General features: G+C 41.8%; 1 protein-coding gene and 1 non-coding gene across 2 annotated transcripts; both read right to left on the bottom strand.

Annotated features, from left to right (window-relative positions):
* Positions 1 to 1,116: 1,116 nt before the first annotated feature.
* Positions 1,117 to 16,716, bottom strand: LOC124999561 (triadin-like). Its single transcript, XM_047574543.1, has 6 exons — positions 16,530 to 16,716; positions 11,080 to 11,278; positions 7,118 to 7,159; positions 3,156 to 3,203; positions 1,719 to 1,868; positions 1,117 to 1,212 (listed from the first exon to the last, which is right to left on the bottom strand). Exons 2-6 carry the CDS (start codon positions 11,264 to 11,266, stop codon positions 1,190 to 1,192), a joined length of 450 nt encoding a protein of 149 aa, XP_047430499.1. The 5' UTR covers positions 11,267 to 11,278; positions 16,530 to 16,716; the 3' UTR covers positions 1,117 to 1,189.
* trnav-cac lies at positions 8,004 to 8,076 on the bottom strand. Its single transcript has one exon. It is a non-coding gene; the product is annotated as a tRNA-Val (tRNA).
* Positions 16,717 to 17,108: the final 392 nt, after the last annotated feature.

Raw genomic sequence — 17,108 nt, 5'->3', positions numbered from 1 at the left:
TTTTGGTTTTTCAGTTTTGGCACCAAAAAATACAGCAAGGCGACATTTTCGTGGTTGAAAGTCAGTGTTCACCTCTGTTTTGCCTCCAGCTAACATCGTGACGTCACAGGCAGGGTCTATATCTGTGAATTTAACATGGTAACGGACATTTTAGACTTGAACGGGCAGTTGAATTCAGTTTCATGCTTCCACAAGGCTATCCCTCCCCCCGGCATTGCCACCGTGTCCTCGTGGACCTCTTCGGTGCAATTATGATCTCATTAGCAGATGATGGCACTAAAGCAGATGTTGTCTAATTCCTGAGATTGTGCCGACTTGCAGCACCCCCAAACGTCATTAGCTTCAAATATGCGACCATTCAAAGAGCGGAACTGACGTGTAACTAAAGGTGTATAACTCATTTCCTTTTAGATTAGGCCATAAGCTTTAAAGAACCCTTTGAGGTCAATATAATGTCATCTGAAAGTGAAAAGCCCGGTGTGCAAAGTGAGAGGGAAAGACAGAACAATGGGAAAAGTAGTTAAAGAACAGACTTACTGTTCAGTGTGAAGTATGAAAGCACTGAATGGCGATGCAGAGTAAAATTATAAAAGAGAAATCACAAATATAATGTGTCAGTAAATGACTTAATAAACAGCAGGAATGTAATATGTTGAGTGGAAAAACAGACAAAAATAAATTCTATCAATTCAAAGAAAAGCGAAAATGATAATGTAAATCTTTATGTTTCTCTTTACACAAATGATTAAACTAACAACAGCATTTACATGTTTGACTCATCTGATGTTGCTGAACGCGCTGTATCAGTTTACGTTGGAAGCACTGGGAAGCGATTGTGGTTGTAATTCCTTTGCACCGATTTGAATGAGAAAAGCATCAAATGAAACATGAGCCTATATCCGTTATGTAACTGTGACATAAATACGGCCAAGCATCTACTGTACGTACCTATAGTAACAAGGGCAAAGACTGTGACCGTCAACCTCGGAAAAGAAAGCCAAGGATTCGATGGGAGACTTTTTATTCATTTAATTTCAGATAGACAAATAACGTTACTGCAATGTACAACATCCTCCCCCTCCCTCCCTCCCTCCCTCCCTCCTGTTTCTCTACATCCTCTCTTCCATTTCTCTCTCTCTCCAGCTCTTTGATTCTTCTCGGTTCTTATCCTCCCTCCACCTCCTCTCCTTCAGAGCTCCTCCGAGTGGAAAGCTGAAACACGGGGAATGGGTTCAAGATTCGTCAATCAGAATTTTACAAAATGCTAATATGTATGACTTTAAATGACACACGCCACCAACTAGTGATACAATTTCTCTAGGGGAAATTGTATCAGTAAGCAAAAGCTGTCTGATATCTGTTCTGTCTTTGGCCATGAACTTGGAATAAATTGACTCTTATGTTTACAACAACTACTTGCAAGCAGGCTGAATGAGAGCATCTTTTAAGTGTAATTAAAATAGTTGTTAAAAGTGTGGCGGTTCAAGTTTTAAATGCACTTGATTAACAGGATTTCTAAGGAACATTTCTAATAACTGAATGTGAATATTAAGATGGAATGTCATATTCTTCATGACTCTGTTAGTCAGTGAGTGCTTATCTTTGAAAATGTTAAGCTGTGACCTTGATGAAATATGAATCTGCGCATCGTAATCAGGATATTAGTTGCTAATGGTCTTCACCAGATGGTTAATGGGTGTGAGGTGATGTTTTCTTACATGTGAGGGTTTCAGTTAGCTGGTGAATACCTTCCTCCTCCTCCTCATCGGGGGCTACCAAACTGGCCGCAAACGCCCAGATCATTTCCAGCCAGTCAGCGCTCTCCTGAGGCGGGACTTCAGCGGGGCTTGATTTCATTGGACGAACGCCTAAAATAAAACAGAACCAGGAATATAGAAAATACCGAATTTTGTGTAAGGAACTCTCAACAAATCAAGCACTTGTGATTTATATTATGGGAGTTTAAAATTCTTTTAAGGGAAACTAAATGCTTTTTGTAGCTCTTTATGAGACTGCGGGGGGTCGTCGCAAAATCTTTGGTTGATAAGACATTTTTATACATTTTTAAAATTTTCTCCCACAAATTTAAATTTCTTTAAATACACATTTACATGAATCCAATATGTTTTAGCAAAAGGATAAGGGATATCTTAATATTGAATGAAAAATTATAATAATGCTGTATATTTAGAAATAGCACTAGGCCGAGTTTAATATAGAATCTCCATTAGTTTGGGGTCCTTGGCCTGAAAAACACTGAAGACCCCTGGTTTAATGGATGCTTTCGTCCAACTGACAGTTTCAGCATTTTCTGTAGACTTTAAAGTTGACTTTTTGGTTGGTTGATTTGACTGATTGGTCTACTGACCAACCAACCCTCCTACCCTGTGTTGCTAGGTTAGCTAGGTTAGCTAACGGATACGTTGATTAGATGGAGCTTCAGACCATGTTCCAGGCGCAAACTCCTCCGTGTTTCGGTCAGACTGATGGTCTTTCGTCCAGCAGCTTCAGTTTTTTTAGACTCGTTTCACGTGTTGCGGTAGTGCAGCATTTCAGAAGACTCTTTTACGTTTCTCTGCTGAAAAGTCTTCCATGGTGTCTATTTTCGTTGCAACAGATGTTGCAATCAGATACCGCTGTTGCCTTGATCTTGAAGGTCAAATCGCAGCCCATAGATCTCAAACTTCCTAATAACACGAGCAGCTGCAATCACAGATACATAAAGCCACTGGGAGAAAGTCTCTTATCCTTTACCTTGACCGTGCTTATTATTTTCATCTGCTTTTCGTGTTCAGTCAGTGTGGAACGTGCCAAAATGCACAGCAATATTGAAGCTGAAGACAATAGTCTGTTTGAAATAATATTTTTTCTAATAATTTTAGTGGATCTTTGTGGAACAAGCCAGAACCCGACATTTTTCTCATTTTCTTTGCTTCATTCTGTGACAAAGAACAAGGTTTTAACACTTCTGCCCAGTGGCGACATCTCTATATAGAGTATTTACTGCATGTATAAATATGCATGTGCCTGTATTTTTCCATTCTATGATATGCCGTATGAAAAAAAACTGATATGCTCATTATGTTACGGTAGGTCGCAATCCTGTATAATATCGGGTGATTTAAATATGTGACAGCTTGGAAGTTTCTGCTTGCCTCTAGCCCTTAGAATTCTCTTGCCGATAGCAGGAGGAGGAGGGAGACCTGAGGGGGAGAGAGACACAAATATGATATTAACAGATGTGGAAAACAAACAGGTGGCTGAGAAAAAAAAAGACAAAGGGGAGGGCAAACAAGGAGGGGGGAACGCACATGACGGGAAGGCAAGCCACACGGAGGAAAACAGAGATCGGCAGCCTTCTTCTCTCGTTCACAGATTTAGAGCTCAACCACGGTCATGCAGCATCTCAGAAACAGAAAACATGCAAAGCTTAGAAGAAGCAGGCATGGCCAAGATGGCGACGGCTGGATACGCCGTACTGAGCTTCAAAACTACCCTTATTGATGGTTTTCCATCTTTATACGGAGCCTTTGCTGGATGCGACACATTGAGATAAATGTTTTCCAATCCTGTTCACAGAAAATATAATGCGTTTGCAATAACATTTAAGACATCACTGGATTACTGAACACAGGAGACAGTTCAGTTTTACGTTTTTTTTTTCCTTGCCGTCCGGTGTGACTTGCAGAAGCCAAGTCGAGTGCCTTTAAAACACATTCCTTCTCATTTGCTTTAAAGCCCGGCTGTGGGTCCCCGCGTCTTGAGCGCTTCATTAAAAACTAATTGCTGCCGTTTCACTTTCATGTTGCACCGAATTGCAGAAATGATTTTCTATTTAGCCGATACAGGCCGCGCGGCGTACAGTGCGACTCGCTGCTGCACTGCGCAAGTGTATCTGTAATGAGCAAGATTGTGACTTTGGTGTAAGCCTCTGGTTGTGACATTCTGTGATCGCGCGAAGCACGTCGGTGGCTGCCACGTGTGTATTACGATGACTGCTGACTCTAAGGAGCCGAGTGCAGTGTTTTGATTTTCTCTGTGGATCTCTTTAATTGTCCCCCTTTCAGGTGGAGGCCGCTTCCTGCCTGATTCTTGCCCAGTGTGGAGGAGTCGCACGGGCTAATGGAGCCTCATAAACAACTGAATTAATGCACTGACATTTGTTTGACTGGCACTCCAGACACAACGAAATGGACACCAGGAATAGAAGGCTAGCATTTCTCCTCCGCCGTCCTTTTATTGCCGTTACTTAGTCATTCAGACTCTCATCCACTTCACCTTTCTGCTTTCTTTTAATTCCTCCCTGCCGTTTTTGAAGATTCTAGAGTTACCTTTCCTCTCCTTTTCTTTTGCTCCTCTCTGCCTCTCTTCCCCTGTTTATTGCAGTTTAGGGGAGCCATCAAAATGATAAAGCACAAAGGGAAGAGATGAAAAATACAAATTGAGCAGCAGAGATGAAAAAAAAGAAAAAAAGAAGCCCGCGGGTCTTTGAAAAATCCTCAGAAGAAAAAAGCACCAAGAAGTTAAAGAGGGACATCTGAGCTTTCTCTCTCTCTCTCTTTATTTTACATCCCCATCCGTCATGTCTGAACTCGTGGATAAACACCGGATTACCATCCACTCATGTTCTCCATCTGTCTCAATCCAAGCGTTTTCTGTTTTAAAGAATAATCGCTAACATTTCGAATGGCTGTCTCTCTGCCTCTGTTGGAAGAAGCGGGGACACGTGTTTATAAAGGCCACTGATTAAACCCTCATTGTCTGCGTCTCCGCCTCTCCTCCGCGCTCATATTTCTGTAACGTCTCCACTTTTTCCACCCTGCTGTTATTTTTATTCAGTCCACTCTAACCTCTTCTGAATTACTGTATTTCTCTGTACGGCGTGCCTCCGTGACTGCATGTGCCTCTGCCTCTCTCTCATTATATCTCTATCCTTCTCTAATGCTGCGCGGGGATCCGGGCGCCCGCACACACGGGATGAACTTCACCCTGCCCAAATGCTTTCACCTTAAAAAGGGGGTTGTTTTCATGACGTCTCACTTACCTCATGTCTTCTCGATCTGACTGCGTACACAGATTTATGGCCCGCAATAATGCTCTTTCACCGCGGCGGCAATCAACTTTCTTCTTAAATGACCAAAAACGACCCCGAGCTGTTTCATTTGCACTCCCCGGTCTTTATGTGAGTCTCAGAAAGTGACCGGCTGCTTAGAAGATAACAACAATGTGCAGCCCTCGCTTTTCACGTCTGTGTTAAATCTACTTATCACGGCGTCACAGATGACAAACAGCAGACAAGACACATGCGGTTCATCGTTAACACAGTCACAGGCTTTGATTTGTCATGCACCTAAAGATCAGGAGTCAGAACTTACTGATGGGTGACAAATAATAAAACACACACACACACACGCACTACCTGTTAAAAGTCTGGACACATTCTCATTCAGTTCAATGGGAAAGTGTGTCCAAACTTTTGACTGGCAGTGTATATCCAGAAAAGTGTTCCTTAGCGGTAACTAAATAAATTGCCAAAACGGTGTCAAGGAGATTTCTCTGTGTTTTTGTTCTTGTTTTTTAACCTTTATTTGTCATTCATCTAGCTGAGAGGCTTCAGAAGCATAAGCAGTTTTCAAACATGAATGCGCCGAATTCTGGCGAATGAATAGATTATTTCTTTATTATTATTATTATTATTATTTATTTTGGCAAAATGCCATGCTGCATTAACAGCTTGGCATCGCTGACTTTCAAAGAGTAAATCAACACTGAATCCTTTAAGTCAGGAGAACTTTAGAGCTTAAGTTTTAGGTGCAGTTCCAAAAAAGTCTGGTCGTCGCAGCATTTCGCTGCTAAAACCAGCCCTTTCTGCCTCGCATCCGACGACATACGGAGTGACGTGAGGTAAAGATGGCGGAGAGTGCGCCCCAAAACATGTCATAAGAACCTGATTCCCTTTAAAACAGCCGATGCTTTATTTTGGTATCATGATTTAAACATGTACACATTACTTTTACAAACATCATACACCTTTTACCGGAATTGGTGAAGTAGTTCTGTGCAGGTAGCTTAGCTTAGCTTAGCTAGCAAGTTAGCTGAGGTCTACTTAGAGCTAAAGATAATAAGTAATATTTTGACATGAGGATTTTGCCTGGGAATTGTAAAACCGTTTCAATACTACGAAACTTATCCAAGGCAAACAACCAAGCACTTGGTGCAAAGCTTCACAACAGCCAGTAATTCAGTGCTGACTTTGATTGATGGGCTGGGCGTTTTTAGCCAGAATACAAATATGTTACGTGGTGATGAAGATAAGTAACAGAAGAAATTAGTGGACTGAAGGTGTTTCAGGGGCAACGTTTCCTGTGGGAGAGACGAGCTCCCTTTGCAGTTCACTTTGTTCTATGTAACAAGGTGCAGGCCTTCTACATAAAAATATAACTATATGATACACTACAGTTCTAGGAGAAACTGCACTTTAAAAAAAAAAAAAAAAAATCCTCCACGATAACAACTGCAAATCAAACAGTGATTCTGAAGTCTTTTGGATGAACTGTGAACAGTACATTCTGTTCAGCAACTCAGCTAAGAAACTTGATGATAGTTTGAAAGCAGTTTTGCAGTACAATCAGCTTATTTTTTTCCAACTCTTTGACAAATTGTTTGACTGAATCAAACTATGTGCAGCCAAGAAAGAAACACCAGGGAGCTGGGGAATAATGGTTGAGAACTGAGGAATTGTAGTTTCAATATAAGTACTTAAAGCCTCAGTGTCTAAATGCCGTGACCATAAAGGATAGAAAGCTACTCTTACACTGTGTTTCACTGGTTGAAACCTTCGATCCTAGTTACTTAACAAATTAGGATATTTTACAGCTGGAAGAACTTTTCCACCAATAGAAAGTACGGGCATTTGTGCTGGTTTCGTGCTGATTTACTCTTTAAAAGATCAGATTTATAGTCACCTCATTTCCAATGCTGGTCACATGCTGGACAGGGCTCACACCCATATCTATATATAGCCTAGACTCGACTGTGGATTGTTACATGCAGCGCTCTACATGCAAGCAGTGCAGTCAAACAGCAGGTTTTTGTTGTTGCTGTTGTTGTTTTTTACCAGGAGATAAACACACGGGGTCGTCACAGTATGATGTGTAGTCTTTGGGATGGGATGGCAGGTGATTGACGGCATGAAGATGGAGAGGCGGTGAAGGGTGGGGGGTGAAGAAAGGAGGAGAGCGAGGAGAGGAGTTAAAAAAGATGAGTGTCGGATGTGTGATGCAGGACTATCCTTACGCTGAAGGATAATCCAAGTGCGTGGTGAAGTGGTGAGAGCGGTGAAGTGCAGATATGAGTGGAGTTGATAGAAGGGCCATAATGGTGGTGGTGGTGAGCCAAGTGAAATACACCAGTAATTGATTTCCTCTTGTGTGACGGGAAGATCAGTTGCTTCTAATTAGCAGTGTGCAACATCACCACTACATCTGGTCTAACATGTGCAACATGTGTAACTTACTAAATCACACAACTTATCAGCTCATCCAGACAGTCGTGGTGTTGAGTGAGGACTTTCTGTTCGTCTCTTGTTTCCTGTTTTATATTGAAATAGCTCGTTGTACTAGTCTCAACAGTCCCTTGTTACCATATCAGCCTGTGTTTGGACACACTTTGTCACTGAATTAAATGAGTAGTATTGTGTATATATACCGTCTATAGCCCTGTGTTTTCCCTGCACTTCTTTTTGGTTCGACTTTTCTCATATAGAAAGTTTCATTCAAGTTCTTTTGCTTCCTGATCCTCCCTTCTCCTGCGTCTGTATTTAATAATAATAATAATAACGATGCTATCATAGCCTCAAGGGGCCATGCTGGGGGAGGCAGTCTGGGGGTTCGGTGCTTTGTCAGGTTGCCACACCCTGGATACAAGGGGAACCGGTGACCTTTCCGTACCAAGCTGCATCCCTGTTCTACCAATCACTCCATGGCTTTCTCCAAAAGATACATTGTTTCCGCCCGGTTTCGAACCGGGGACCTTTCGCGTGTGAGGCGAACGTGATAACCACTACACTACGGAAACTGCGTTGGGTGACGGTAGGTGCTGTTTTTCGTGCTACACATATGCTGCGTACTTGTTAATTGCACCTATTTCTGCTTTACATAAGTGTTCTTAGTCGGTATTTTGTCGCACTGGACCTTCGGCTGAAACTATTCTCACTGTGTTGTGTAAGTAACTGCATGACAGCAACAAGAAAAGCTATCTTATCTTAGCTTATCTTACCAGCTTGGCCTTGGCCGTTGATTTACGTTTCCTAGAGGTTAATTAAACATGACGCTTTATTTTATGGGTTCAAACTTTTCTTGATAAATAATTACTAAATATTCATTATTTATTGATACATTTCTTACTGGATGTATTACAAGAATCATATATGTATAAAGCTTTAATTTTCTCCAAGCTCAGCCCATCTGACTAAACTAAACTGGATCAGTGACTAAAAAAATTAAGAACGCTGTCCATTTTCCACTAGTTTAAGTCAAATATTCATGAAGTTATCATTAGAATAAAGGCCAATGGAGCCTGTTAATTGGCCTTGATTCAAACATAAACTTTTATTCTTATTAAGTGAAACATAGTAATAATACTATTTTCTGGTTTAAATGCTATGGAAAAGGTGCAACATATCCTGTTCATCATAACTACTTTTTGTAATTCTGTTGTTTGGGCTGTATGCTTAAAGGACTAGTGCAACATTTTAGGAAATATTCTCATTCACATTCCTGCAAGACAAGTGGATGAGAAGACTAGTATTTATGAACGTCCTGTCGATACATAGCTATAATCTGTAGCTGACTGGTCTGACTACTGGCTAGAAACGGCTGGAACTGGCTTCCATGGCTCAGTCCAAATATAGAAGAAATCCACCTGGCAACACTTCTAAAACTGAGTAATGAATCATTTGAACTAAATGTTTAATGCTTACAAAAACCAAAAGTAGAAAAAGAAAAAGAAAAAGGTTTGCTACTCCTGGACTAATTCTGTAGCGAGTAGACAAGTGAAATGGCGCTTATCTTCATGTAATTTGTTATAATGGACTAAACAAATGAGATATAACAACTTAATTAGTGAAAGCAAGTTTGAGATGTATTTTTCTTACATAATCGGAAACCATGCAAGCAGTTTGTATTCTAAGTCAAACTCAGGTGCTGGTTGGAGCCTTTTTAAATAGTAGAGAAATTTAAAAATTAGTGCTGTGCTGATGTTCTTAACTTTAACAAGAAAGCAATATAGTGCCACAATGTTTTGCTTTACATTTAATAACTGCTTCCTGAGGTCATTGCATGCAAATTTTTTCCATCAGCGAGATGGTTTACATCACTTTCCTAGATGATGGATAAACAGATGATAAATTTAAAAACAGTGTTGGCGCTCAGATGTGCATCGATCATACTGTAATCCCACAGACATGGCCTCTTCACGCCACTTTAACGCTTACTTTTAAAATGCTCTGATCACTCCTTTGTGTTTGTTGTGATCTTTATGAATGAAGTTCCTGATTCCTGAGGCTGAAAGATGCTAAACTTTGTTAAATCCAGTGTTTTACTGTGTCTAAAATGCTCGTAGATATTTCAGGGCCAATTCGTGGCTGCCATCGTTTAAGAAAACAAAATATGTTATCACTTGTGGTTGAATGAAAATATTAATGGTTGTCCATGGATAACCAGTGGGTTGTCAGATGAGTTGTCTTACTGTGAAAAACAGCCAGATTTTCACTGTGCGTTGTTTGGTTGGAATGATCACAGTTTGTCAAGTTCCCTACATTTATATGCTTGTGGCAACCAGGGACCAAGCAATGCATTATTCTTTTGATAACAGTCTTTGAGTTAGACGTTGGAGAAAAATGGCCGCCGTGGGAGTATGTCTTATTGGTTTCTGTGTGGTTTTAAAGGTAAAAATCAACCGGGCGTCCCAAAATTAAACAACACATTGAAGCGCGCACCAGAGCCCTACGCCAGTTTATCACTTACTGCTGCGATCAACATTTCTCAGTATTTACAGATATGAATTAAAAATTTTGTAGAGGCTGATTATGGCGCCACTGAGGCCGTCTTTAGTGAGAAGCCGACCGTTCCGTTTGCTTCAACCAATCTGTGGCGCGGTTGCGATGTTGGGGGAAATTCATTTCCCGTTATCTCATGACAACGAAGTAATTAAAGCGTGATCAAGGAAAACAAAATGTGATCGCTCAAGACTTTGAGTAGCAGATTGGAGATAACGAGATTAAAGTACATGAGAAAACAAAGCTGATCTTGGTTGAACAGAATTACATGGCAGTCCACGTAAACCGGCTTATTACGTTTTACTTGACACGACTCAACGGGGTGGAGCAGTGGTTAGCGCTGTTGCCTCACATCACGAAGGTGTCCTGTAGTAGATCTAGGGTCTGTCCTGCCTCTTTCCCTATGTCAGGATAAGCGGAGGGTTGCAGCACTATTCAATATTGCACTCTCCCCCAGTGTGTTACTAATGTGTGTGTAAACATCGTGTGTATGAGTCAGACGTTGGAAGGAAAATCTCAGTATGTACACAGCTCCTAACACCGGTACATAAACAGTCAAACACATGTTAAGTGGGTTTTAGAAAGTGCATTCCTAAAAAATGTGCATCATTTTCAACGCGTCCCTCTGTCAAGGTTTTTGGGACACACACCTTCTTCTGCTTTAAAACATAACCTGCGTAACAGCAGCACAGATGCTCAGGCTCTGTGTTAGATTGAGAGGTGCTGAAAAGCAAATGTGTGTGTCCCACATTTTTGACACGTGGAGGCGGTTAAAAAATGATGACCTTGAGAAAATGAGAGCACGTCCACTTTTGAAGTCCGCTTCAAAAATGTCTTGAAATGCCTGGATGAAATATGGATGTGCGACTGAAATGTGAAAAAAAAAATGGGTAATGCGCGAGCGGGCGAGAAGTGTAATTAGAAAACTTCACGAACAGACTCGAATCACATTTTTGATGAAGTCGTAACAACCGTCCAAAGTTAAGAATCACCTCAACTGTTTCAAAGGTTCTAACCGTTACCTGCGAGGGTCTTGTAATCGAGCAGGTCGAACAAAACAATGGCCACTCCGGACCACGTGATGACCAGGGCCACAACCAGCAGCCAGGCCATCGGGGAAGTGAAGGTCAAAATCACTTCATCCAGGAACGTCCTCTCACTGGGGCGAGGCGGGGGCGCGGCCTCCCTGCCATTGGCTTGGCTGCCCATTGGCGACGAGAGCTGAGGGAGACAAGAAGGAAATCTTGAGCTTGAAAACGGCAGATTTTGACGACTAACCGAAATAGTTTTTCGACAAAATGAAATGCACAATGCGGCCTCTCTTTTATAAAGAAATAATCCAGATGACAACGCCATTGTTTCTCTTTGACTGCGAAGCTCTCGCACCAACTCCACAAACTGCATTTGTGTAGAGCAGATTTGTACGAATGTCTCCATGTTTTGAAGACTGAACAATGCAGCCCAAAATACGCTTGTTCTACCATCGTAATGAGAAAAGTCTGATTGGTGTGACAGCAGATTATCATGATAAAGCTCTCTGCCGCACCCGTTTTTTTTTTGTTTTAGCTAAACCCACCAACGATTCAGGTTGTGAACACCAGTCATGGTCAACACCAGAAACATGAACTTTGGACTTTGGTAGCTCGACTCCGTGGGGTACGAGGACTGAGGACAGCCAATCTTGAAGACAGCTGCGAAATATGTTCTGGGATACCTCGTTGTCCCAAGTTCACACGGGTTGCCTCCTGATACGTCCCTGATAAATCCAGGCCTTTGGATTTACGTGACAACATATCATTGTTCATGCAGTCCAAATAATAATAATAATAATACCAATTTGTTAGTGACATAGTGCTCAGCTATTATCTGTCCAAATCATCTGTCTGACGCAGCCGTGACTGGTTTATGATTTGTAATATGATGTATGAAGAGAGTGTCTGAGTCATGGAATGACAACATTAAATGGTAATTATTATTTATCAGATGCCGGTGAACTGTGAGCACGCTGTGTGATATTTTACAACTGATATCTCCACCAATTCACCCCAGTTCTTCTCGTAATTGATTCATCGCGGGGTTGACATAGAGTAATGTGTCCAACAGACACGAACGTCTGTTTGTTTACGCATGTACGCTGATGAATGCGACCGAAAGACATGAAAAGCAGGCCAGAGGAGTAACAGAGTGACAGACAAAGGAGGTGAGGGGTTTTCTTCCTTTTTCTGTGGCCGGGTCTCACACGGCTCGTATGCAAATGAAAAGTGACAGTTAACGATGGTATTAATGGAAGCAATGGTTCCCACATCTTTAATGAGATCCATGTGAGTCCTGTACACTCTGTGTCCAGCATTCATTACGGCATTTTCACTGGATGGTACCAATTAATATAAATTGAAGATAAACTATCTATCTATCTATCTATCTATCTATCTATCTATCTATCTATCTATCTATCTATCTATCTATCTATCTATCTATCTATCTGCACAGTCTATGTGTGATTCAGGATGGTTGTATAATGTCAAGAATTGATGTGTTTTCATTCAGTGGCCGCTCTCAGGTTGACCTTTCTGTTGCTGTGTTCAGCTAACAAACTGAAAAATCAATTTAACATAATTCTACCACACGCACACGCACACACATGCACGGTCAAATGTGCATTTGTGCGTTCCACCTGATTCACGAAAACCAAAGCATTGATCGCCCTCGAACAGCCGTTAGCGCGTGTGTCATTTTCCCGAGGCAGGGCCGAGCTGAACAGCGCCGGTTCGTGCGTGCGTGCGGTATATAAAAGCTGACCATTGATCAAGCTGAGCCTTGGCAGCGGCTAGTCAGGCCAACATATTGATCCACAGCAGGTGAAGCAGCCACAGTGTTACAATGACAGAAGACTGGAGCGCTGTGCAATCAACCACTTCACCATTCTACTCCGAAAGCATGTAGAAATTACAGTGTTGTCCTTTCATGTTTCAGAGATCCTGTCAAAGCATGAGTCACAGCCGCTCTCCCTTTATTTATACGTGCCTGTCTGTGTCTGTCCCCTTTTTCAAATACAGATGACCCGGCCCACCTGTTGTTACCATAAAGTGCTGAGCTGATCTTCACACGCACTCACACAAGGACGACAACTGCTGCCGCCGCCGCTGCCTCCTCCACTTCAAAGGAATGCACAGAATTAGAACAATGTGGGTGAAGGCTACTGACTGGCATCTGAGGGCAAATGAAAGGCGACAACAGCTTGGTTGAAGTTCTGAGTCACCGAATGCGGCAAGGAGAGCGCTAACTTTGTGACACAGTTCTGTGCACGGCACAGGCGGAGACTGTGTGGAAACCTTAAAACATCCCGCTTAAATTAGTAATGCTTTGCGGCGGGACACGCCGTGTGGTTTGCTGCACAAACAGTGAAAAAATCTAAAACTGCTGAACTTTTGTCTTTGGATACAGTTGGGACGGAGCAGTGCACTAATGAGAGTCCTTCCCGCCACTAAGATGTTTTGCCAGCTGCACTGCTCATTTGCCAGAGTGAGAAACAAATCACTCCTGTTACTGTGAGCCTAGCTTAGTTTATAGGGCCAGAGATAAAACATTTACTGCCACCACTTTAATTTCATTTTGACTGCATACAGTATGAAGATGGAGAGAACCTCCACGGCCATCGACAGGATTCCTTAGTGAGTCTGGCATGGGCAACTGATCTTGTATCTATATAGAGCTTTTCTTACCTATTGGTACCAAAAGCACTAGGACACATTTACTCATTTGCTCATACAAGCAAAGGCAGTGGGAGCAACTCGGGGTTCAGTGCCTCGCTCAGGACTCTACTTCCTGAGTCACATCTGCCCCGACAGTTGCCATCCAGGCTGTGCTTGACTCTAGCTAACTCCCTGCTATTTGAATAGAGTCAGACTGGTGGTGGTTAGCTGAGAGGAGCAGGTGGCACCTAGAGAGGCCGTTAGCAACCTAAAGTTTGCTCAACCTTAACTGAAGCGAGAAGTTTGTTCTTAGGGCTGTGAGGACAAACAAGGTTCTGGCCAGGTCATTTTTACTCCCAGAGAAACTCAAGTGCCAAACTCTGGGGAAGTCCTCATAGGGCTCTTCCCACAGAATAGTTGCTGGACACCACACGGGAATGTTCTGTCTGGTTGATGTATCGAGAACAGGCTGCAAGAACAAGGACAGCAAGAATTGTCCTAGGTATGAGAACAAATTTCTCGCTTCCTGTGGAGTAACAGCCTTAAGCCCTGACCTCAAGCTAAACAATTGAATACTATGTATATATAAAACATGTCCCATACAGTTGTCAGAAATAAGGAGATTAGCCACAGAGGCAAAAACTTCCTTTTCTAGTTTTAGGCTATCAACTCAAGTGGCCATTTGAGGAACTGCAGCTTTTGGTATTTCTGCGCTGGCTTCATTTTCCAGCCCTGAAAGTTGCTGTATGATTAACACACGTGACGTAATGACAGTTGTCAGCTGCAGCTCATACAGCGAAGGCAGGGAAGTGGCAGCGAACTTGTGCGTCTCATCTCTTTTACAGTATCAGAAGGTAACGTAGCTGATGATCAGAACCTATGTTATAAAAAGAGGTTGTAGCAGGGGCCTTGTTCTTTGGTGAGTGGGAATTTGGCAACATGAACAGACAAACTGATGCCCGACACTTGTGGCCACATGACGGGCGTGACGTGCTACTTATCGGAGTTGACTTGGCATCAACTTTTGTCAGCAGTTCAATGACACAGTGACACATCAGCCATTCACGGGTTCCAGTGACGACATAACAATGTCAAAGAGCACTAACTAAAGTACTAAAAAACGTACTTGTAAACTTGCTACTCTACAAGTTTATTGCCTTTGGGTCATTTATAAAATAATTTAATTATGGAATGTGTTTTATTTACAGGATATGTTTGTAGATGTACCAAGTCAAATGTACAGACACAAATAAAAAGTAGCTATGCATTAATAATCTACCAAAGTGAAACTTACAGTTATACTCCTGCATTAGAAATATTATAATAATAGTATCATAAAAGTGTAATAATACTGAATATATACTTTTACCAAAACTATGAATCAGCGTGGTACTATTTGTAATGGATTTTCTTATTTGGTCTATTTTTTTGCTATTTTTTGTCCAGCAAAAGATCAAAGAACTCCTCTACCACCACGACCACCGATCATTGCATGTTATCTCCATCGTGCAGGAGCCCACTACTCGGACCACACACCGGCGAAAACCGCCAATGTTCTCATAATGAGTACGAAGTGTTACGCCTTTACCCACATGCGTGTATGTTCGCACATGTGGTAAATTCAGCTTATGTGAACACATCAGTGAAAGCAATGATTTACATATCAGTCATTCTTCTCTTTCACATTTCACACATTACCTAATGGCCCCATATGAACGAAGATTAAGGGGTAAAGAAAAGAGGGAGATGATAATAGGTTTGCTCCAGAGTGAATAATTTCAAATGCAATTGTTCCCAGCCGGGAGTTCAGTACCCCCTATGGATACCAACAGACATCTGAGAGAGTCCAAGCTGCTATAAAGCAATAAGAGCACACACACATATATATATATATTTTACTTTTGAAATACTGGAGACTTTGAACTCACCAGGCTTCAAAAATAGTACACATTGCTTCTTTTTAAAGGGGTCACAAACGGAAAAGGCTAGAAACTGTTGGTTTGAGAAGTTCACATGGGAATGTTGCAGTTATAGGCTGCATGATAATTGTTACCTTAACAAAGCAGCACATTTATGATATTTGTCCTTTTTATATGTGTGTATGTGAATGTGCAGCACTATCTCAGTGATTTAGAGCAACAGGTTATAAAGCAGAATTAAATCATTACGGAAAAACTGGGATTGTAAATTGTATTTCTAGTTTTATTCCTCATTTTTACTTCATTGCCGATATTCTATGAGAAAAAAAAAGTGAAGATAAACGAATGTGCTCCACACTAAACCCAGGAGGAACTAGATATTAACAGGAGCTTACATAAATGGTTCTCCCCGTCATGGCAGTACACCCTCACTGGCGGCCAGTCTTTAGTATATATTTTAAATGACAATGAGAATGAATAACTGTGCGGACTGTGCAAAGACCCCCGGGTTTCAGAAAGAGCAGTATCAGATCATTATTATAAAGTTCAGCCGGAGTGAAATGGATTTTTAAAGTACCTTAGTCTTTGAGTTTGCCGAATGTTCACTGATAACCTTCAGTCCTTCAAAGGCTCTGGAAGCGCGGTGTTACCATAGAAACAAGCATGTATCTCCTTCGTTAAATCCTTTTTCGCCCCAGTTGATTGTGAGAAAAGACGGCGGAGGCAACGCTCAAATCCAGCAGTGCAAAAGCGCACAACAATTGTCTTAAGCTGAATCTCGGCGGCTCTAAAAATACACTGAAACTTCCCCGCGTGAGAAAGTGGAAGGAAAATCCAACGAACAATTCTTCTGTTTCTAACCTCCGCTGTAGTTCCAAAGTTCTTCTCGAGGTCTCCAATTTGTGTCCGAGAAATTGTTAAGTCAAGGTTTTGGAGATTTTTTGTTTTGATTTTTTTAATGATTAAATGCTGGATAGAGTGAGCAGGGAGGAGGAGGTCGACCCACCGAGAGTCACCCTGCCCCCTCTGAGCGTCCAAAATAGAGAGGTAAAGAAGTGGAGGGAGGAGTGGAGGGGCCGATTTCAGAGGAAGAGAGGGAGCGGAGAGAGAACGGTGAAAAAAGATCAAGAGAGGGCGGCAAGGAAAGAGGACAGAAAAAGTGAATAGATAAAGGTCTCAAAGACTCAAGTGCAAAGTGTCTCAGAAACACTGGAGCTTATTAATCATGATTTAATGATGGAGGCAACTGAGAGAAGGTAACAGCGAATATTTCCCCCTCTGAGAGGCTCATGTCCACATCTCTGATCTCACCTATACTGACTCCTTCATTGTGAAAACCCATTTTATGTTTCATTTTATTGCATGGTTTCATACGCTTGGTAGTTCCACAACAACAACAGCTACAGAATGTTTCATCAAGAGTTTGCCATAAACCAAAAA

This window comes from Mugil cephalus, chromosome 21, assembly GCF_022458985.1.
Source record: "Mugil cephalus isolate CIBA_MC_2020 chromosome 21, CIBA_Mcephalus_1.1, whole genome shotgun sequence".
Taxonomy (NCBI): Eukaryota; Metazoa; Chordata; class Actinopteri; order Mugiliformes; family Mugilidae; genus Mugil; species Mugil cephalus.
This window is presented reverse-complemented; position numbering and strand designations above follow the sequence as displayed.

Excerpts from the sequence above, each read along its gene's own strand:
- LOC124999561 (XM_047574543.1), bottom strand. The coding sequence starts at position 11,266 with ATGGGCAGCCAAGCCAATGGCAGGGAGGCCGCGCCCCCGCCTCGCCCC. Across the intron at positions 7,160-11,079 it reads CGATTACAAGACCCTCGCAG|ACTACACATCATACTGTGAC; the intron begins GTAACGGTTAGA and ends CCCATCCCAAAG. Across the intron at positions 3,204-7,117 it reads CCCCGTGTGTTTATCTCCTG|GTCTCCCTCCTCCTCCTGCT; the intron begins GTAAAAAACAAC and ends TCTCCCCCTCAG.